The 23,300-nt window shown below is 47.1% G+C and overlaps 1 protein-coding gene across 4 annotated transcripts in view; it reads left to right on the forward strand.

Moving 5' to 3' along the window:
• The first annotated feature begins 1,031 nt into the window (after positions 1-1,031).
• GIT1 (GIT ArfGAP 1) overlaps positions 1,032-23,300 on the forward strand; it is a 58,574-nt gene continuing 36,305 nt past the window's right edge. For 2 of the 4 annotated variants that reach the window (XM_087890383.1, XM_087890389.1), the window contains exon 1: positions 1,129-1,315. In XM_087890383.1, the coding sequence (XP_087746509.1) occupies positions 1,264-1,315 (52 nt within the window). In that variant the 5' untranslated portion in view covers positions 1,129-1,263. Of the gene's footprint in view, positions 1,316-23,300 lie in introns of all 4 variants that reach the window. The other 2 variants (XM_087890392.1, XM_087890391.1) reach the window with 2 other exon arrangements.

Here is a 23,300-nt window from a genome sequence, read left to right on the forward strand (position 1 = left end):
AACTACCCCACCTTCCCACTCTCCATTGCCCCCCACTCCCTACCCTCCCCAGACCCCCACTCCCCATTGCCCCCCCACTCCCTACCCCACTCCCCACCCTCCTCAGCCCCCACACTCCCCATTGTCCCCACTCCCCACCCTCTCCAGGTCCCCCACTCCCCATTGCCCCCACCCTCCCCAGCCTCCCCACTCCCCATTGCCCCCACCCCTACCCCACTCTCCACCCTCCTCAGCCCCCCCTCCCCATTGTCCCCCCCTCCCCCCAGTCCCCCTCCCCATTGCACCCACACTCCCCACCCTCCTCAGCCCCCCCCACTCCCCATTGTCCCCACTCCCCATTGCCCCCCCACTCCCCACCCTCCTCAGCCCCCCACTCCACATTGCCCCCTCCCCCCCTCCTCAGCCCCCCACTCCCCATTGTCCCCACTGCCCCCCGTCCCCAGCCCCCCCACTCCCTACCCCACCCTTCCCACTCCCCATTGCCCCCATTCCCCCCGCCAATCCCCACCCTCCCCACTCCTTACCCCCCTCCCCAACTTCCCAGCCCTCCTCCCACAGGGCTCATAGAAGTTGAGTTGGGGGGCAGACTGAGCCTTTTAGGAGGGAGGGGCGCACCTGCCTTTCTGCTGGGGAGGGGGCGGGTGGCAGGTCGGGCACGTCCGGGTGCCTTTCCTGGAAGGAAACCCCCTCGCCTCCCCCACCCACCCCCCATTAAGTCTATTTGGGGGTTCAGGGGCGACTTAGGACGCAGGGGGTCCGGATGACAAGACCCCCCCACCCCCTGCTTGGCTGAAAGCCCCCTTGGCATCTTCGCGGGGCCTTCAGCTGGCCATGGGTTGGGGGGAGGAGGGCTGTCCAGCGCATCCCCAACCCGGCGCCCCCGGGGTGGTGACCCTGCGCCCATTGGGCATCCCAGCCGGGGCGGCAGACCCTCCCCGCGCAAGGACAGCGCTTCCCCCCCCTAAAATAACCGCGCAGGTGCAGCTTAGGATCGGGCGCACCGGGACGCCCCCGCAGGAGCCGGCGGTGGTGGAGGCGGCTCGGGGCGCCCCGCTGCCCGGCTCGCTCCGCCTCCGGAGGGCCGGCCCTGCGCTCTCACCGCCCGCCCGCCTGGCTTCCTGCAGGAGGGGCAGCTGCTGCGCCCGCCGCCGCCGCCGCCGCTGCTGCTGCGCCCAGCCCGGGAAGGGGCGGCCGGCCCTCCGGAGGAAGGAAGGCAGAGCCGGGCTGCGGCGGGCGCAGAGGCCAAGCGCGCAGCCGGCCAGGATGGCGCGGAAGGTGGGCCGGGCGGAGGTGTGCGCCGATTGCAGCGCGCCAGGTGAGCTCCCCGATCCGGCGGGCCCCGGGAAGGCGAGGCCGGGCCTGCGGCTCTGCCCCTCCGCCCCGCTTGGCCCGGCCCGGCCAGGTGCGGCGGGCGCCGCGTTGGCGGAGGAGGCGGCTGCGGCGGGGAAGGAAGGATGCGCCCGGCCGGCCCTCCAGCCTTTCCCCGGAGGATCCCGGCGGCCCTTTGCGCGGCTCTCCTGGCCGGCCTTCCCCAGCAGGGCCCGGCGCTGCGGAGGAAGGAAGGAAGGAAGGAAAGAGAAGGGGAGAGAGAAGAAAGAAGGGAGGGAGGGAGGAAAAGAGGGAGGGAAGAAGCAGGGAAGGAAGGCAGGAGAAAGGAAGGAAGGAAATAGAAGGGAAGGGGGAGAGAAGAAAGAAGGGAGGGAGGAAGCAGGGAAGGAAGGAAGGAGAAAGGAAGGAAGGAGAAGGGAAGGGGGACAGAAGAAAGAAGGGAGGGAGGGAGGAAAAGAGGGAGGGAGGAAGCAGGGAAAGGAGGGAGGAAGGAAGGAAAAGGAAGAAAGGAGAAGGGAAGGGGAGAGAAAAAAAAGAAGGGAGGGAGGGAGGAAAAGAGGGAGGGAGGAAGCAGGGAAGGAAGGAAGGAGAAAGGAAGGGGGAGAGGGAGGAAGGAAAAGAGGGAGGGAGGAAGCAGGGAAGGAAGGAAGGAGAAAGGAAGGGGGAGAGGGAGGAAGGAAAAGAGGGAGGGAGGAAGCAGGGAAAGAAGGGAGGAAAGGAGGGAGGGAGGAAGGAAGGAAAAGGAAGAAAGAAGGGAAGGAGAGAGAGGAAAGAAGGATGGAAGGAAGGAAAAGAGGGAGGGAGGAAGCAGGGAAGGGAGGGAGGGGGTCGCCCTGTAGGACCCAGCCTGGCTCTGCTACACCCACCCTTCCCCGGCTTGCTGGAGACCCCCGCCTGCCCCCCACTCCCATCCAGCCCCTCCAGCAGAAGATGCTTGGCCTGCGGGAATGGCGGACCCAGAGGAGACCCAGTTTTGCCCCTCCCCCCTCTATAGTCTGGATTTTCCATATGTTTTTATCCCCCACCTCTTCCCTTTCCACTTGGGAGAAAGTCTAGCTTGGCCTGTGCCCTCGATTGGGGAGGGGTCCCCGTTCCCCACTCCCCACCGGCATGTGTGAAAAGCCAAGGCTCTGCAGCTGGGTGCCCTTGGGGGGTGCATGGGACTACAACTCCCATGGTTCCTCCCCCACCCACCCGCTCATCACCTGGGGCTCCTGGGAGTTGAGTCGGGGGAAGACTTAAGCATTTTAGGAGGGAGGGACCGGGATTCTTGGCACACCTGAATTTCTGCTTTTGAGGGGGTGGGGTTGCAAGTGGCAGGCCCTGGTTCCTTTACAGGGGAGGGAAACCCCCTCCCCACCCATTAAGTAGATTTGGGGGTTCATGGCTCCAGGTGTAAAGAACCCACCCTGATTCTGGACCAGTTTTTAATTCTCTTTTCTTTGGCATCAAAATCTGGGCTCTCGGTTTAGGTAGGCCGGAGAATGGTGTCCATCTCAACCGATGCAGGATTTGAATTCGGGATCGGGTTCCTCTTTTGGGGCCTGGGCAAGGAGCTCTGCTCGTGATCCGGGCCTGATTTCTTAGCAGTGATTGTGATGGTGTTACCTGCTCGTTGGCATCCTGTTGTGTTTTTTGTTAGCTACAATGTAGCCAGATAGTTTCCTAAACATAAATGTTTTTTTAAAAAAAGGGTGGGGAGGATTAATTAAGAGAGACTCCGAGATGGGGCTTTGAATCCTTTCCAAAAATGTGGATGATGGGGTTGCTGGTACCGCTTTTGCTTTCTTTCCTGCCGTCCCCGTGGTGTGTTGTGCTGACTCAGCCTGCGTGGTGTGTGTGCGAATTTCACATTTGGCAAAAGGTAATTGTGATTTCTGGAGGCCATCAAAACACCTGGGGAAGTAGGCTTGGGACATCCAGGAAGGACCCCTCCTCAAAGGTTTCTCTCTTGCGTCTGAGCCCCTCTCTGGATGTGTTTCACAGAGGCTTCATCACTACAGGTAAAAACCTCGATCTACAACAGCTCGTTTAGTGACCGCTTGAAGTTACAACGAAAAAAACCCGACCGTTTGCAAACACTCGCAGCATCCTTGCGGTCAAAATTTGGAAGCTTGGCAACTGAACTCGTATTTATGACGGTCGCAGTGTCCCTTCCGACAAACAAAGTCGATGGGGAAGCCGGATTCACTTAACAACCATGGGACTAAATTTAATAACTGCAATGATTCACGGCTGTAAAATGGGGCAAAACTCACAACAACAACTGTCTTGCTTCGCAACGGACAGTTGGGGTTGTAAATCAAGGACTACCTGTATGTTCAGAGCAGGGGAAAAAAAGTGAATAATATTAGGGGAAATAATGTGAATTATGCGTTGGAAGTGTTTAGGTGAAGAGTAGCCACTCCTGTGGTCTCGGGCTATGCTGGGTGAGAAGCAAAATGGGCCCCTCGGAGCATCTTGATTTCAAAAAGGATCTTAAGATATCTAATAAGATCCAAATGTAGGGTTGAATGGTTGTGAATGTGAGAATGGCTGGGTGTCAGCCTTGTGTTGAGCAAGGAGCCTTGGTGGAGCAGCGGACTAAAGTGCTGTTAAGTAGCACTTAGCTGCCAGCTGCCTGCAATTACTGCGAGTTCGAATCTCACCAGGCTCAAGGTTGACTCAGCCTTCCATCCTTTCTAAGTTAGGTAAAATGAGGACCCGGATTGTGGGGGTAATAAGCTGACTTTGTATAAAAAAAAAACACCGCTTAGGGGGGGCCGAAAGCCCTACTAAGTAGGTATATACAAAAAAAGTATGAAGGCTATTGCTTAACGCATTGTAAGCCGCCCTGAGTCTCCGGAGAAGGGCAGCATATAAATCAAACCAATAAATAGATGATAGATAGATAGATAGATAGATAGATAGATAGATAGATAGATAGATAGATAGATAGTTGTTTAGATCTGGGTTAGGGTGAATCTTAAAGTAGACCGCAACCTACTTCTAGAAAAAAGCTAGAAAAAAGTGAGATTGATAGCATCACCACCAGATGGATTCATTAACTGGCTGACAAACCGTACTCAATGAGTAGTCCTTATTGGGTCTACGTCTACATGGAGGGAAGTAAGCAGTGAGGTACCACAAGGTTCCATCTTAGGCCCAGGACTCTTCAATATTAACCGATTATTAACAGAGTTGGGAGGGACCTTGTAGGTCATCTAGTCCAACCCCCTGCCGAAACAGGAGACCCTCCACCATATCTTCATAAACGACTTAGATGAGGGCAACTTAACAAATTTGCAACAAGCTGGCAGGAATAGCCCCAGAAGATAGGCTCAAGATCCAGATGGATCTTGACAGACTTGAACATTGGGCCCTATCTAACAAAATGAAATTCAATGTAGAGAAAAGTAAAAAGTCCTACATTTAGGTAAGAAAAACCAAAAGTACACATATAGACTGGGTGAAACCAGGCTTAGTAGCAGGAACTGGGAGAGGGATCTTGGAGTCTTAATGGACAATCAGCTAAATAGGAGCCAGCTGTGTGCAGCAGCAGCCAAAAAAGCCAATGCAATCCTAAATTGCATTAACAGAGGGATACAATCAAGAGAGGTACTAACACCACTCTATAAAGCCTTAGTAAGGCCACACCTAGAGTACTGCATCCAGTTTTGGTTACCACACTATAAAAAAGGATGTGGAGACTCTAGAAAAAGTGCAGAGAAGAGCAACCAGGATGATGAGGGGACTGGAGGCTCAAACAGACAATGAACGGTTGCAGGAACTGGGCATGGCTGGTCTAGTGAAGAGAAGGACCAGGGGAGACAGGAGAGCATCTTCCAATATCGGAGGGGCTGCCCCAGAGAGGAGGAAGGGGGTCAAGCTATTCTCCAAAGCACCTGAAGGCCAGACAAGGAACAATGGATGGAAACTCATCAAGGAGAGATTCAACCTGGAAATAAGGAGGAATTTTCTGACAGTGAGAGCAATCCACCCATGGAACAGAAGTTGCCTTCAGAAGTTGTGGGAGCTTCATCCCTGGAGGCTTTCGAGAAGAGACTGGAGTGCCATCGGTCAGAAATGGAGTAGTAGGGTCTCCTGCTTGGGCGGAGGAGGGTTGGACTAGATGACCTCCGAGGTCCCTTCCAATTCTGATGATCTGTTAAATTTTCCTTAGTACTTTTATGAGTCACCGTCGATGGTACAGTGGCCGAAAAGTGATGTGGGGTTGTGTAACAGAAACCTGCCCTTGGCTCTGTGTCTGCTTTTGGCTCCTGCCACTCTTATCTGTGGTGGTTATTAAGCAACAGAAGAAAATATTTGTGGCTGAGGGTTGAATTTGGAGTCCTTGGTGCTTTCTGAGCTGGGTGGTTTTCTTGCAGACGTTTCATGACCCAACTAGGTAACATCATCAATGCTGGAAGGAAGGGGCATTTGGGGAGAAGAGAGGAGGAGGACTGTTTTTGGTCCTGTTTTGGGGGGTTTGGTACTGTCTGTGCTTGGTGGTTTTCTTGCAGACATTTCATGACCCAGCTAGGTAATGTTATCAGTGCTTCTTAACCAACTCTTTGAATGAGGGTTGGTAATTATCATTCGTAGTCATTTCTTCAAAAAGCCAGGCTTAAAAATCTCCAATCTTTGAACCAGGCCTCAGTCTCTACACTCTCTTCACTTTGGGTAGCAAGATAGGCAGCGCATAAATTTCATAAATACATAATAAAATGAATAAGTAAATACTCAGGCAGGATGCATTTTGAAGGCCTTCCGGGTTTCTGCACTGCTCCGTGTGTCTTGGAGGACAATGCAACACCCCCACCCCCCACGTCTCGGACCCCCATGATGAGAAAGACCGGACTCCCCTGACCATCGTGCTGGCTAAGATTTATGGAAGTTGTAGTCCTTTAGAAGACACCCACTTCCTTGATCTGGATGTTCCTTGATTGACACTGGGGAGAAGCGTGAAAAGACAGGCATGGAGAGTGGTAGCCCAGTCCAAAGACTCCCCCACACAACCAGCGTTGGTGCAAGAGGCTTGTGCAAGATTCACTTTTGCTGTCCTAAAGAGGACAAAGGACAAATCGATATATTGATGAAAGCGGATAGTTACCCCTTCCTCAATTTATTCCTCCTTTGCCAGAATTTGCACTTGCAGCCCTGACGTGTCTGGTGGGCGCCAGGTTGGAGAAGTTGTCCCCCAACGGAGCGCCTGTAGGATGAAATTGTGATGTGTAAGGTTGGAGTGTCCGGATTTGTTTCATTCCTGTGGCCTACACCAGTGATTCTCAACTTTGGCAACTCAAAGGTGTAGGGACTTCGACTCCCAGAATTCCCTAGCCAGCGTGGTCATTGCAAAGGATTCTGGGAGTTGAAGTTCAAGCATAAAGTATGATCTAGAGTAGGGGGTCTCCAACCTTAGCAACTTTAAGACTTGTGGACTTCAACTCCCAGAATTCCCTAGCCAGCGTGGTCATTGCAAAGGATTCTGGGAATTGAAGTTCAAGCATAAAGAATGATCTAGAGCAGGGGTCTCCAACCTTAGCAACTTTAAGACTTGTGGACTTCAACTCCCAGAATTCCCTAGCCAGCGTGGTCATTGCAAAGGATTCTGGGAGTTGAAGTTCAAGCATAAAGTACGATCTAGTGTAGACTTATGTTTCTCAACCTTGGCAACTCTTCAGATGTGTAGACTTCAATTCCCAGAATTCTCCAGCCTGCATGGTCATTGCAAAGCATACTGGGAGTTGAAGTCCATGCGTAAAGAATGATGTTTCTCAATCTTGGGCCATTCAAATATGTGTGGACTTCAACTCCCAGAATTCCTCAGCCTACTTGATCATTACAAAGGGTTCTGGGAGTTAAAGTACACCCATAAAGAATAATCGAGGCCCGTTATGGCGAACCTATGGCACGCTGTGCCACAGGTGGCACGCAATGCCCTCTCTGCGGGCACACCAGCCGTTGCATCAGCACTTCACATGCGTGTGCTCCTCCCGCCGGCCGGCTGGTCTTCGGTTCTCTGCTGCGGATGGGTGTGGGGTGGGACGCATGGGGGATGTGCGTGCATGCGTGGGGTGGGGTGGGGTGCATGCATGGGGGGGTTTGCAGGTTGGTGGAGGAAAATTTCCAGGCCCAAAACAGGGTGCGAGGAGGGGGGCTCACAACAGGGCGTCCGCAATTCCCCAGCCACCATGGTTGAAATTGTAATCCACAAATCCTAAAGCATGACCTAATAGGGAATGCTGGGAATTGTAGTCCCCACCAGGGTGAATAAAAATCAATGATTTTTTTAAAAAAATCAAAAAAATCAGATTTTTAAAAATTTAAATCGGATTTTTTTGATTTTATCGAATTTATTTTAATAAAAAACTTTTGGGGTAAAAATCTATCATAAGATAGTTTTCTATGTAAGATACATAAATAATTTAGTTTATCAGCATGAAATGGAGCTTAGTTACGTAGCAGGAGGCTGTATATTCTGCAACACTGGGACGATCGGTCAGTCAACGGTGGGTCAAAGGAGGAGCAGAGATGACAGCTGCTCTTTAAAAATTACGATTTAAATCGAGTTGATTTAAATCAAGCCTTTTTACTAGTGATTTGAATCACGATTTAAATTGTGATTTAAATGAACTCGATTTAAATCAAATCCACCCTGGTCCCCACACACATTGCTAAAGTTGAAAAACGACTGGTTTAGACTATAAATGCTTGAAGACAAGGGATTCTTTCCCTGATAGTTTTTGTTCTACAAACCTCCAAAATATGCCAAGGACACCGTGAGAAATGCAAAATCACCCTGATAATGTTTAAAGTTTCCATTATCTGTATTCCTCTTCCTCCCCAGCTGAACTTCTGCAGCCGTAATAATAACTTTAGGAAGGAGGGGGGGAAAAAAATTCACATTTGCACAGATATCTGTTTTTCTCTCGGTTTCATAGCAAACCTGCTTAGGTCATGGAGTTTTCTCAGTATTGTGGGGTAGGAGACAAAACCTGGAAGTTGATTTAACTGCTCATTCTCTGCCCCTTGTGATTTAAATCTCTTTCTCAGGCGGCATGACACACGCAAACTCACTCTTGCACACCCATCTTCAGAGATGCAGACAGTGAGAACTGAAAACATGGCTTTTTCGACCTTTTTTTTTTAAAAAAAATTGAGCTGTCTTAACGAGACCCACGAAAATAAACCCCTCCCTAATCTCTCCATAACCTTGGCAGCCACGGTTGCTATTTTTTCGGGAAAGGCCGGGTAGCCAGCTAATAAATGCCGAAAGCAGGAAACCGACTTGTGTGGTAGGAGAGATAATGCTGAGGTCAACAAAATAAACCCTTGTGAGCGGCTCCTGATAAATTTAAGGATCCTTCTGGGAGGCCCTGGGATTTTAAGCTGTTTGGGATTTCTGGAAGGGGCACGTGGATTCCGGTCAGTGTCTCTTGATCATGTCATTAGTTTTGGACTTATAATAATAATAATAATAATAATAATAATAATAATAATAATAATGATGATGATGATGATGATGATGATGATGATGATGATGATGGTGGTGGTGGTGGCCTGGTTTGGTTATATTTTGATTGTCTAACTTCAAAGCAGAATTTCTCAACTGGCAATCGGAAGATGGGTGGACTTCAACTCCCAGAATTCCTCAGCCAGCAGGCTTTAAGATGGGTGGACTTCATAGGTAGGTAGGTAGGTAGATAGGAGAGAGAGAGATTGGATGGATAGACAGATATGTAAGAGATAGATAGGTAGGTAGATCATAGATTAGATAGATAGATAGATAGATAGATAGATAGATAGATAGATAGATAGAGATAGAGAGATTGGATGGATGGATGGATGGATAAGTAGATATGTAAGATAGGTAGGTAGGTAGAGAGATAGATAGATTGATCGATCATAGGTAGATAGATCGATCATAGATCAATAGGAGAGAGATTGGATGGATGGATAGATAGATATGTAAGATAGAGAGACAGAGAGATTGGATGGATAGATAGATAAGATAGATAGATAGATAGATAGATAGATAGATAGATAGATAGATAGATAGATAGATAGCAGAGAGATTGGATGGATGGATAGGTAGATATGTAAGGTAGGTAGGTAGGTAGATAGAGAGATAGATTGATCAATCATAGGTAGATCGATCGATCATAGATCAATAGGAGAGAGATTGGATGGATGGATGGATAGATAGATATGTAAGATAGAGAGAGAGAGATTGGATGGATAGATAGATATATAAAATAGAGAGAGATTGGATGGATATATAGGTAGATATGTAAGATAGGTAGGTAGGTAGAGAGATAGAGAAATAGATTTTTTTTAAAAAAATTGGTTTATATGCTGCCCTTCTCTGGAGACTCAGGGCGACTTACAATGCGTTAAGCAATAGCCTTCATACTTTTGTATATTTTATACAAAGTCAGCTTATTGCCCCCACAATCTGGGTCCTTATTTCACCTACCTTTGAAAGGATGGAAGGCTGAGTCAACTTTGAGCCTGGTGAGATTCGAACTTACAGTAATTGCAGACAGCTGGTGTTGATCACAATGCTATCAGTCTGCTGAGCCACCATGCCCGTAATTGATCGATCATAGGTAGATCGATCGATCATAGATAGATAGATAGATAGATAGATGATAGATAGATAGGAGAGATTGGATGGATGGATAGATAGATATGTAAGATAGATAGATAGAGATTGGATGGATAGATAGGTAGATATGTAAGATAGTAGGTAGGTAGAGAGATGGAGAAATAGGTTGATCGATCATAGATAGATAAGAGAGATTGGATGGATGGATAGATATGTAAGATAGAGAGCGTGAGAGAGAGATTGGATGGATAGATAGGTAGATATGTAAGATAGGTATGTAGATAGATAAATAGATCGATCATAGATAGAAAGATTGGATGGATGGATAGATATGTAAAATATAGAGAGAGAGATTGGATGGATAGATAGGTAGATATGTAAGATAGGTATGGAGAGAGAGAGAGAGAGAGATAGGAGAGAGATTGGATGGATGGATGGATAGATATGTAAGATAGAGATTGGATGGATAGATAGGTAGATATGTAAGATAGGTATGTAGAGAGATCGATTGAGGATAGATAAATAGATCGATAGATCGATAGATAGGAGAGAGATTGGATGGATAGATAGGTAGATATGTAAGATAGGTAGGTATGTAGATAGATAGATAGATAGATAGATAGATAGATAGATAGATAGATAGATAGATAGAGCCATCATAGGTAGGTAGGTAGGTAGGTAGATAATACATAGACTGACAGACAGACAGAAATAGTGAGGGATATATATAGGACCCAAATGAATCTGAGTGACAAAGACCTACAAAAATTCAGCATACCCAAAAGGGTGTGAATCCTTTTTCACAGAATCGTACATTCTGTGCCAGTCCATAAATATAAACCTCCATTCTGGGTAGGGGAGAACAGATCCGGTCGGCATCTGTACTTGCTTCACCAAGATGGCTTAAAATCTTAGTGAAAAACTGGTGTGTGTGTGTGTGTGTGTGTGTGTGTGTGTGTGTGTGTGCGCGCACGCGATGGAGCCTGCCTTGCTTAGAAAGTTCCCGAAAGCAGCTGCCACTGCCTGCCGTGCTCTCTGCACATGTTCAGGTTGCCTGTTGTTTCTTTTTTCTTTTACACCTTTCAAGCTGCCGATAACCCTCGATTTACAACCATTCGTTTAGTGACCGAGGTTACGACGGCTTTGAAAAAAAAATGACAGGACCGTTTTTTCACACTTAGCGACCGTCGCAGCATCCTTGTGGTCACGTGACCGAGATTTGAAAGTTTGGCAACTGGCATGTACTTACGACGGTTGCAGTGTCATGCACGGGATCCCCTATGGCAGCGATGGCTAACCTTTTTGCCATCGTGTGCCAGGAAGGGGGGGGATGGCGGAGGTTCCCGTGTGTGTGTGCCCACACCCATAATTCTATGCACCCCGCCCCACGCATGTGAGCGTGACCCTCCCTCCCTCCCCCCCACTCCTGGCACGCGATGGCCCAATAGGCCCGTTTTTCTTTCTCACCTGGCTCCAGATCCTCTCTATGCATCTGGGGAGGGCAAAAACAGCCTTCCCCACCCACTCGGACGCCCTCCGGAGGCCCGAAACGGCCCATTTTCCAACTTCCGGTTGGGCAGGATGTTACTTTTTTGCTGTCCCCAGCCTCCAGGGACTCCTAGTGCCGGAGCTGAGTTGGCGTGCCAAGAGACATGGCTCCGTGTGCCACAGGTTCGCCATCACGGCCCTATGGCGATCTTCCCACCAGCCAAGTTTATGGGAGAAGCCACAGATTCACTTAACGACCATGTTATCAGGGGGAGCTCCATCACTGGAGGCTTTCAAGAAGAGATTGGACTGCCATGTGTCAGAAATCTCCTGCTTGGGCAGAGGGTTGGACTGGATGACCTACAAGGTCCCTTCCAACTCTGTTAATCGGTCTGTCTGCCTTCCCTAACTTAACCACTGCAGCAATTCATTTAACGATGCTGGCCAGCCAGGTCGTAAAACGGGACAAAACTCACTGAACAACCATCTCGCTTACGGTTTTAAGTCGAGGACTGCTTTTATGGGTTGGTGATGCTGATATTCGGGGTCCCGCAGTGGAGACTCTCAGTTCCTGGGGGGGGGAAAGGAGAGGGGGATGCCTAAATTGAAGGGAGGGGGTCTTCCTTCCGACTCAGGATTGGCATCCCTGGGGAACAGACTGATCTCCCCAGCGCCCACGCTCGTACCCGTCTGGGAGATGCCCGGCAACGTTTCCTGGCAGGCTGCCCCGTCGTGCCACACCGCCAAGTGCGCCAGCTGAGGAATCTGCTGAGGAATTATGGCTGTGCCCACGGGCATGGATCTGCGTTGGCAGCCCCCCCCCTTTTTTTTAAACATCAGAATCCACATGAATGTAGTGTATTGTCTGGGTACAGTTAATTTTGAGAAATAATAATAATAACAACAACGACATTGATAGTGATCTCATAATCTCCCCTTTTAAATTTTAATTTGTTTTAAATCATGGGGTATTTTAAATTCAGCCAAATTATTTAATTCGTTTTTAATCTATTTTAAATTTTTGTATTTATGTGTTTTATCTTGTGGCTGTTCACCGCCCTGAGTCCTTCGGGAGAAGGGCGGTATAGAAATTTAATAAAATAAAAATAAAATAAATAAATAAATAATAGTAGTATTTGCTTATCCATCTCAGTGAGCTTTCTATAAATCATCTCTTATTTTTTACTTTTTAAACATACATAGTAATAATCTTGACTTCTAACATTTACTTGTACGTAGTAACTGTAAGAACTTCCATCATACGACTATATATATATATAATAATATTTTTTCCAGTTTTTAATTCCTAGCTCTATTTCCTGACCTTTACTAAAGCAAATCCCATATCAAAATTTATTCTATATCTATCCATCATCTATCCAATAGGGACACGGTGGCTCAGTGGCTAAGACGCTGAGCTTGTCGATCAGAAAAGTCCGGCAGTTCAGCGGTTCGAATCCCGAGTGCCGCGTAACGGGGTGAGCTCCCGTGACTTGTCCCAGCTTCTGCCAACCTAGCAGTTCGAAAGCACATAAAAAATGCAAGTAGAAAAATAGGGACCCCCTTTGGTGGGAAGGGAACAGCGTTCCGTGCGCCTCTGGCGTTGAGTCATGCCGGCCACATGACCACGGAGACGTCTTCGGACAGCGCTGGCTCTTCGGCTTTGGAACGGAGATGAGCAGCGCCCCCTAGAGTCGGGAACGACTAGCACATATGTGCGACGGGAACCTTTAACTTTATCCATCATCTCTTGTCCTTTTTAGTTGCCAGTCTGAAGAGAGGGTGGGGCCCCGATTTGAGATCCGCACTCCAGGATGGGGAAGACATAACCGGGTGCACCGTGTTTCCTGGCCTGGAGGCAGATTGAAAATACAGATATTTCTCGACTTATTTATTCATTTATTGACCGTTGGAAGTTAGCGCAGCACTGGAAAAAGCGAGTGATGGCCGTTTTTCACACTTACGGCGGCTGCAGCCTCCCCATGGTCCCGTGATCAGAATTCAGACGTTAAGTTAGTCGGATGGTCGTTAAGCGAACCCGTCTTCCCGCCTTGACTTTGCTCGTCGGAAGGTCGCGAAAGGGGATTGCGTGACTCCGGGACGCTGCGACCGTCATAAGTATGAGTCGGTTGCCCAGCGTCTGAATTTTGATCGCGTGCCCGTGGAGATGTCGCAGTTGTCATAAAGGTGGAAAATGGTCATAAAACAGTTTTTTCAGTGCCATTATAACGGTCACTAAATCAACTGTTGTAAGTTGGGGACTGCCTGTATTTTCAATGCTATGGTAACTTTGATTGGTCACTAAATGAATCATTGTAATTCGAGGACTTCCTGTAAGGAACTTTCTTACTGGAAAAAAAAAAAAAAACATGAGAAAAAAAAATATTGACCTTCCGGTTGCCACAAGAAAGGCTGAAAATGGCATTTTTCCCGGAATATTTTATACCTTGCCAGTTTGACTTTTGGCATTGTATCACCTGCCTTGGAAATGTGTGAAATATTAAATGTTCCATACTTTGACGTCCCGTTATTGGCGCTTTGCAGATTTCCTAGGCATTCTCCAAAATGCCTAATTTCACACCTTGAGGCTAGATATACAACGAATATAAAATGAACAGTAAACGTATTAGCTCCAAACGCCTATTGAAATTTTTTAATTTTTTTTTTTTTTAGCAGTTTGAAGATTGTCTCCTTGGCATCTCTGGGCTCAGGACCATTCCTGGAAATCCCTGCCCGTCACTCAAGGGTTAATTCGACATGTGCTTTTTCACTGTATAGAAATCTGGCTTTCTGGAGGGGGGAAAAAAAAGAGGATTTTTCAGGAAATTGAAGTTTGCAATTGTGCCCTCTGCGTGCACCCGCTTGGTAATTGTGGAAAAAGTTGTCTCACGAGTCAAAAGTGGGGCGAGCTCTTTCAAACAGACTTCCTTTCAATGGGGCACCTTCGGTGTGTATCCTGCACCGGAGGGGAAGTCACATCAGTGCAATGTGTGTCTATCACAGGGGAGGGGGTGCCGGGGGGGGGGATTCCCCAAATGGTGGGTCTGGGGTTTGACCTGAGGATTGCTTTGTTTAAAGGCTAATGGTTGTCGTGTTTTAAAAAATGGATTTGTGTTTTTTAAAAAGGCATTTGAGTATTTAAAAATGGATTTGTGTTTTTTAAAGAGGTATCTGAGTATTGAAAAAAGGGTACGTGTTTTTAAAAAAGGGGTTTGTTTTTCAAAATATATTTGTGTTTTTTAAAAAAGTTTGTTTTTAAAAAGGGGTTCCTGTTTTCAAAAGATACTCGTGTTTTTAAAAAGGCGTTTCATGTTTTAAAAGCTATTTGTTTTTAAAAAGGTGTTTGTTTTTAATAAGACATTCGTTTTTTTTTAAAAAGGCATTTGTGTTTTAAAAAGGTGTTTGCGTTTTTTTAAAAAGTTTATTTTTAAAAAGGTTGTGTCTTTAAAAGATACTTGTGTTTTAAAAGGGCATTTGTTTCTAAAAAGGTATTTGAGTATTTAAAAGTGGATTTGGGTTTTTAAAGAGGTTATCTGAGTATTGAAAAAAGGGTATGTGTTTTTAAAAAGGTGTTTGTTTTTTAAAAGGGGTTTGTGTTTTTTAAAAAGGCGTTTCTGTTTTCAAAAGATATTTGTGTTTTAAAAAGGTGTTTGTCTTTTAAAGAGGCGTTTAATGTTTTTAAAAGATATTTGTTTTTAAAAAGGGGTTTGTTTTTAATAAGGCATTTGTTTTTTTAAAAAGCATTTGTGTTTTAAAAAGATCTTTGTGTTTTTTAAAAAAAATGTTTTTAAAAAGGTGGTTGTGTTTTTAAAAGATATTTGTGTTTTAAAAGCGCATTTGCATTTTTAAAAAGGCGTTTCTGTTTTTAAAAAGGCATTTGCATTTTAAAAAGGCCTTCGTGTTTTTTAAAAAAAACATTTGTGCTTTAAAAAGCTTCTTGTGCAGGGTGGATATTAAGTGAGTGGCACCCAGTTTTGCATTCTTTTCCCCCCCCCCCTAAGGTTGTCAGGTGAAGCACTGCAGTTGTTAAGAGAATCAGGAGGTCATTAAGCGAATTTGGCTTCCCCCACTGAGCCTGTTTATCTGGGAAGGTCATATACTGTATGGTGATGACATGACTCTGGGACGTTGCCACCATGCCAGTTGCCAAGTACCCAAATTGTCATCACGTGTGCGTAGGGATGCTGCGACCGTTGTCCAGTGCAAGGACCAGTTGCCAGACTCTTTCAGTGTCGTTCTCACTTCGAATGGCCACTAAACAAATGGTTGTAAATTGAGGACTACCTGTACACCCCCTCCATAGTGGCCGAAATCTCACTGGTCCCCGGGCGTCATATTTCCTGCCTTTCTGTATTTCTGCAAGGGGCAGGACTCCAGAGTTGAAATTCTCCCCTTGCTGCCTCCTTTTGTCTTTGGCTTTTCCCTCAAAAGGACTAGCACCATGAATTTTTTTTCAAAAGAGCCAAATTTATTTATTTATTTATTTATTTTATTCAATTTGTATACCGCCCTTCTCCTAGTGGACTCAGGGCGGTGCACAGCCAGAACTAAAACACATACCAGTACAAAATTTAAAATTTTTAAAAGAATTACATGACTTTGGCCCAAAATTTAAAACATTCAAACCAGGGTGGATAAAAATCAATGATTTTTTTAAAAAAATCAAAAAAATCAGATTTTTTTTAATTTAAATCGGATTTTTTTAATTTAAATTGGATTTTTTTGATTTTTATCAAATTTATTTTAATAAAAAACTTTTGGGGTAAAAATCTATCGTTAAGATAGTTTTCTATTTAAGATACATAAATAATTTAGTTTATTCAGCATGAAACGGAGCTTAGTTACGTAGCAGGAGGCTGTGTATTCTGCAACACAGGGACTATCGGTGAGTCAACGGTGGGTCAAAGGAGGAGTAGCGATGACAGTTGCTCTTTAAAAATTATGATTTAAATCGAGTGGATTTAAATCAAGCCTTTTTACTAGTGATTTAAATCATGATTTAAATTGTGATTTAAATCAGCTTGATTTAAATCAAATCCATCCTGATTCAAACTGAAGAGCCTTGGTAGTACAGTGGTCTAAGGCACCCTGTTATTAAGCTGGTTATTAAGACCAGCTGCCTGCAATTACTGCAGGTTCGAATCTCACCTTCAGTGAGATCTCACCTGACTCAGCCTTCCATCCTTTCTAAGGTAGGTAAATTGAGGACCCAGTTTGTGGGGGCAATAAGCTGACTTTGTATAAATATGCTAAAGTATGAAGGCTATTGCTTAACGCACTGTAAGCCGTCCTGAGTCTCCGGAGAAGGGCGGCATATAAATCAAATTAAAAAAAAAACTAAAACCCATTGACAATTTAAAAAGCTAAAAAAGGGGGGAGGGGGTTTTCACGCCAGCCCTGCTTGATGGAAAAGAAAAGTTTTTAGGGCATGGCGAAAGGCTCGGAAATGAAGGAGTTTTAGGCCATACTAGACAGGCTCATTGTCCAAAATCTGCAAAGCTGAGCATGGGCCTCCTCCATCCCAGCCCTCCTGGAAATTTGACTTAATTCCAGATTTTCTAACAATTTTTGGCTCAACGTTTTTCCTCTATTCCTCAGTTTGTGGATTCTGGCTGCACCGACTTTCCTTTTTCTTAGCTTGCACGTTCAGGAACTTTTGCACACGTTGGCGTGGAGCAAATCGGCCACGCCAACTTTTCCTTAAAAATGATATTGGGGTGCCTGTGTGTTTGTGTGTGTCCAAATTCTACCAATCCTCCACTTCGAATCGAGGCTGCCCTCCTCCTAAATGGCAGGACGTGGGCACGCTCGGTTCCAATTGCCTTCTGCAAAAGAGCTTAACTCAACCCCTGAAGAGCCAAGAATGTTTGGGGTGGGGGGATCCGGCACAGCCCACCCCTCTTTAATGCATGCACACATGCCAAAGAAGTCAGGAAGTCTCTGGGAATCCAGCTGGAACGGAGGTGGAATCATAAAATCGGAGGGCGGGGGAAGGGACCCTGGAGGTCTTCTAGTCCAACCCCCTGCCCAAGGCCAAAGTAGGACCCCCCCCAAAGTAAAGTTTGGGGGGAGGGCTATTGGTCCAAGGGGGTGTTTGCTCTCCTACTCGCCGCCACCCCCTCTTACTCGTGGCTGCCCCTTTTCCGCATCCTTTTGCCAAAATTCATCTTTAGAGTGAAGTTCATTCTCTGGCTAAAAAGAATCTGCATTAAGAAGCCCCCTTCCCCTCTCGCTTCTGCCCACGGTCAGCTAGGGATGCCCCCCGCCCCACTCCTGGGGGGCAGATGTGGCTCTCATCATCCTAGCTAAGAACATCTGGAAGAAAGCAGCTGTAGATGCAAATCTGGAAGGAAGGCAGAGGCTCATGGGCTGCCGGGGGGGGCATCCTATCCCCTCACCAGGGTGGGATTTTCACCTGCAATAGCCTCCAGAGAGGGCTGTGCCCCAGTGGTGGGTTCCAATTTTTTTTTTACTACCGGTTCTGTGGGCGTGGCTTGGTAGGCGTGGCTTGGTTACTGGATACAGGATACTGTAAAAGCTCCATTCCCACCCCACTCCAGGGGAAGGATTTTGCAAAATCCCCATTCCCACCCTACTCCAGGGGAAAGATACTGCAGAATCCCCATTCCCTCCCCACTCCTGGGGGAAGAATATAGCAAAAGCTCCATTCCCACCCCACTCCAGGGGAAGGATACTGTAAAAGCTCCATTCCCTCCCCACTCCAGGGGAAGGATACTACAAAATCCCCATTCCCTCCCCACTCCTGGGGGAAAGATACTGCAAAATCCCCATTCCCTCCCCTCTCCTGGGGGAGGGATATTGCAAAAGCTCCATTCCCACCCCACTCCAGGGGAAGGTTACTGTAAAAGCTCCATTCCCACCCCACTCCGGGGGAAGGATTCTGCAAAATCCCCATTCCCTCCCCACTCCTGGGGGAAGGATACTGCAAAATACCCATTCCCTCCCCACTCCTGGGGGAAGGATACTGTAAAAGCTCCATTCCCACCCTACTCCAGGGGAAGGTTACTGCAAAATCCCCATTTCCTCCCTTATCAGCTGGGTTTTGGGAGGCAGAGAATAGATGGGGGTGGGGTCAGTCAGAATTTTTACTACCGATTCTCCGAACTACTCAAAATTTCCGCTACCGGTTCTCCAGAACCTGCTGAAACCCACCTCTGCTGTGTACCCCTGACCCTAATAAGGTTACTCTGGAACTGGCCAAGAATGAAGCTTGGGCATTTCCTGAACCGCTTCCCAAGGCTGCATCTTTGCTCCATTTTACCACTGTTCTTGCCACCGTTGTTAAGCGAACCGCCTCGATTCTTAAGTGAGTCACAGGGTTGTTAAGTGAATCTGGCTCCCCCGTTGACTCCGCTTGTCAGAAGGTCGCAAAAGGGGATCATGTTGACCCGTGGACACTACGACCGTCATAAATACAGGTAGTCCTCGACTTACGACAGTTCATTTACTGACCGTTCGAAATTACATCACTGAAAAAAGTGACTTATGATCACTTTTCACACTTATAACCATTGCAGCATCCCAGTGGTCACGTGATCATAATTCAGACGCTTGGCAGCTGACTCGTACTTATGACGGTCACAGTGTCCCCTTTTGCGACCTTTTGACAAGCCAAGTCAATGGAAAAGCCAGATTCACTTAACAAACCATGTTGCTAATTTAACAATGGCAGGGATTCACTTAACAACGGTGGCAAGCTAGGTTGTAAAAAGGGGCAAAGCTCACTCAACAACTGTCTCGCGTAGCAACAGAAACGTTGGCTCAATTGTGGTCGTAACGTGAGGACTACCTGGATGAACCAGTTGCGAAGCATCTGGATTTTGATCATTGGACCACAGGGAAGTTGCTGTTGCAACGGTCGTAAGTGTGAAAAATGGCTTTTTTCAGAATAACAGAATAGAATAATGGAATAACAAGAGTTGGAAGGGACCTTGGAGGTCTTCTAGTCCAACCCCCTGCTCAGGCAGGAAACCCTATATCATGTCAGACAAATGGCTGTCCAATCTCTTCTTAAAAACTTCAAGTGATGGAGCGTCCACGACTTCTGGTGGCCAGCTATTCCGCTGGTTAATTGTCCTCACTGTCAGGAAATTACTCCTTAATCCCAGGTTGCTTCTCTCCTTGATGCGTTTCCATCCGTTGCTTCTTGTTCTTCCTTCTGGTGCTTTGGAGAATAGCTTGACCCCCTCCTTTTCTTTGGGGCAGCCCCTCAAATATTGGAACGGTGCTATCATGTCCTCCCTAATCCTTCTGTTCATTAATCTAGACATCCCCAATTCCTACAACCGTTCTTCATACGTTTTATCCTCAAATCCCCTAATCCTCTTTCTTGCTCTTCTCTGCACTCTTTCTAGAGTCTCCACATCTTTTTTACATCGTGGTGACCAAAACTGGATGCAGGATTCCACGTGTGGCCTTCCCAAGGCCTTATAAAGTGGTATTAACACTTCATGTGATCTTGATTCTATCCCTCTGTTTATGCAGCCCAGAATTGTGTTGGCTTTTTTGGCAGTTGCTCACACGGCTGGCTCATATTTTTATTTATTTTATTATTATTATTATTATTATTATTATTATTATTATTATTATTATTATTATTATTATTATTATTATTAATTAAATTTTCATACCGCCCTTCTCCCGAAGGACTCAGGGCGGTGAACAGCCAAGATTAAAATACATACAATATGAAAATTAAAATAATTAAAACATAATTAAATCAATTTGGCTTCCCCAATTTAAAACCCCTTACCCGTAAAATTAACCAGTTAAAAATTTTAAGCCAGCCCTGCTTGCTGAAATAGAAAAGTCTTCAGGGCGCGGCGGAAAGTGCGTAAGTCCGGGATCCTCCGTATCTCCGGGGGGAGCTCGTTCCAGATGGCGGGTGCCCCCACAGAGAAGGCTCTCCCCCTGGGGGCCGCCAGTCGACATTGTTTGACTGACGGCACCCTGAGGAGACCCTCTCTGTGGGAGTGTATTGGCTGGTGGGAGGTTATCGGTGGCAGAGAGTGGTCTCATAGATACCCAGGCCCTAAGCCATGGGGCGCTTTGAAGATGAGAACCAAGACCTTGAAGCGCACCCGGAAGACCATTGGAAGCCAGTGCAGCTCGCGCAGGCGAGGTGTTACATGGGAGCGCCATATTGCCCCCATAATCACCCATGCGGCCGCATTCTGGACCAGTTGGAGCCTCCGGGTGCTCTTCAAGGGGAGCCCCATGTAGAGAGAGTTACAGTAGTCCAGGCGGGAAGTGACGAGGGCATGAGTGACCGTGCATAAGGAGTCCCAATCCAGAAAGGGGCGCAACTGGTGTATCAGGCGAACCTGATAAAAAGTCCTCCCGGCCACGGCCGTCAGATGCTCTTCTAAAGACAGCCGTGAATCCAGGAGGACGCCAAAGTTACGAACCCTCTCCGTGGGGGCCAATGACTCGCCCCCAATAGCCAGTGATGGCACCAGCTGGCTATATCAGGACACTGGCAGCCACAGCCACTCGGTCTTGGAGGGGTTGAGTCTGAGCCTGTTTCTCCCCATCCAGATCCGTACGGCCTCCAGGCACTGGGACATCACGTCAAGGGCATCGTTGGGGTGGTCTGGGGTGGAGATGTACAGCTGAATGTCATCAGCGTACAGATGACACTGCACCCCAAAACCGATTTTCCGAGGTGGGTAAAATGAGGACCCAGATTGTTGGGGGCAATAGGCTATTTAATATACTGTCTTTGTTGTAAACTGCCCAGAGTCCTCGGAGACTGGGCAGCATAGAAATACGATAGATAGATAGATAGATAGATAGATAGATAGATAGATAGATAGATAGATAGATAGATAGATAGATAGATAGATAGATAGATAAATAAATACCACATATACTGTACCTGTGCATTTTGTTTCTATGTAGAACCTTACTTTTTTCACCCTTGAATTTCATTTTGTGAGATAGCGCCCAACATTCAAGTGTGATATTGGACTTCATATCAAGAAGAGGTTGGATAACCATTTGTCTGAAGTGGTGTAGGGTTTCCTGCCTAAGCAGGGGGTTGGACTAGAAGACCTCCAGGGTCCCTTCCAACTCTGTTACTCTGTTCTGTTCTGTCAAGATCCTTCTGCCTTATTTTAAGCCTATCTTCGGGCATGTCGGCTATTCCTGCCAGCTTGGTATTGTCTGCAAATTTCCAGTGTCATAGTGACTTCCAACGGTCGTCTTTTCCCGCTTCTGGACGGAGATTGCTTTCGATGGGATCTCCTCTCCGTTGCTCCAGAATAGAGTTGCAATCTTGAGGACCCAGTTTGTGGGGGCAATAAGCTGACTTTGTATAAATATACAAAAGGATGAAGGCTATTGCTGAGCACATTGTAAGCCGCCCTGAGTCTCCGGAGAAGGGTGGCATATAAATCAAATTTAAAAAAAAATAAAAAAAATAATCTTTAAAAAAAAACACTCTAAAATTATATAATGAGAATAGTGCGTGTGAGAAAGATTTTTTAAAAAAAAACACGAGTTTTTTCTGTGCCACTTAATGCCTCCGGGAGCCTTTAGGCTGCAAGTGCAGAAATGGGAAGGGCCCTGCAGTTTGTTTACCTCCTGCCTCGGTTGCATCCGGTATTTACTTTAATCCGCAATTAATGAATCTGTTGGAAAATCCTGAAAGGTAACTCCTTGATGTGGTGTTTTTTTTTCCGGAACATTTCTTTGAAGTTTGCCTTGGCTTGCAAGACACGGGTTCAAGACCCTCGTTGTGCATGCTGGGGTTGTGTTAAAACCTGGGCTTCTGTGGTTGTGTAGCCTCTCCGTCTCTTCAGATTAATAAACCCCATCCTGGTTTGCAGAGAGCAAAGATGCTTGCAGGCAGAAAGAGGAATTTGGAGGGGGGGGGAGAGAGAGGGTGGGTGGGGTGCCTGCCCCACCCCTGGAGGGCCTGGCGCACCCTTGATCTTGGAGAATGCTTGGAGGCTGGCAAGGATCAAGGTCAATCCAGTTTCTCTGTGTGTTGGGGGGCGGTGGGGAGGAAAGCGGGGTGACTCAGACTGGAAGAATCTGGAGTGGGTGGGAGACAGCAGAACCGACAGCAGCCGCCCGGAGAGGGAGAGGAACCGATTCGGATTTTGCCTATAAAGCAGAGTTTCTCAAATTTGGAAAATTTGCCAGGGCTGGATTTCAACTCCCAGAATCCCCCAGCCAGCCTGCTTTAAGAGGGGTGGACTTCCACTCCCAGAATTCCCCAGCCTGCATTTTTTAAGATGGGTGGACTTCCACTCCCAGAATCCCCCAGCCAGCAATGCTTTAAGATGGGAGGACTTCCACTCCCAGAATCCCCCAGCAAGCATCCTTTAAGAGGGGTGGAATCCAACTCCCAGAATCCCCCAGCCAGCCTGCTTTAAGAAGGGTGGACTTCCACTCCCAGAATCCCCCAGCCAGCCTGCTTTAAGAAGGGTGGACTTCCACTCCCAGAATCCCCCAGCCAACCGACTTTAAGGGGGGTAGGCTTCCTCTCCCAGAGCTCCCTAGATGTTGGCTGGGGAATCCTGGGAGTTGAAGTCCACCCCTCTTAAAGTAGCCAAGTTTGAAACCTTACTGTTGTATCCTGCCTCTTAGGAGTGGCCACTGCAATCTTCATAAATACGTTGCCTAACTTATGACCATGTGACCGTAGGGATGTTAGGACAGTCATAAGTGCGAGGAACAATCCTAAGTCATTTTTTTCCCAAGCCGTCACTAAACGAGTGGTGTTCAATGGAGGACTACCTTAAACATCCTTTGCTGGGTCAGCTGGGGAATCATTCTGGTTTCCCTTACTAGTAGAGCAAGCCGGAAGCTCTCGAGGAACATGCTAAGGTAGACTGCTTCCGAACATGGAGGCTCATTTTGGGAT

This window comes from Pantherophis guttatus, chromosome 1, assembly GCF_059756535.1.
Source record: "Pantherophis guttatus breed Tessera chromosome 1, ASM5975653v1, whole genome shotgun sequence".
Lineage (NCBI taxonomy): Eukaryota > Metazoa > Chordata > Lepidosauria > Squamata > Colubridae > Pantherophis > Pantherophis guttatus.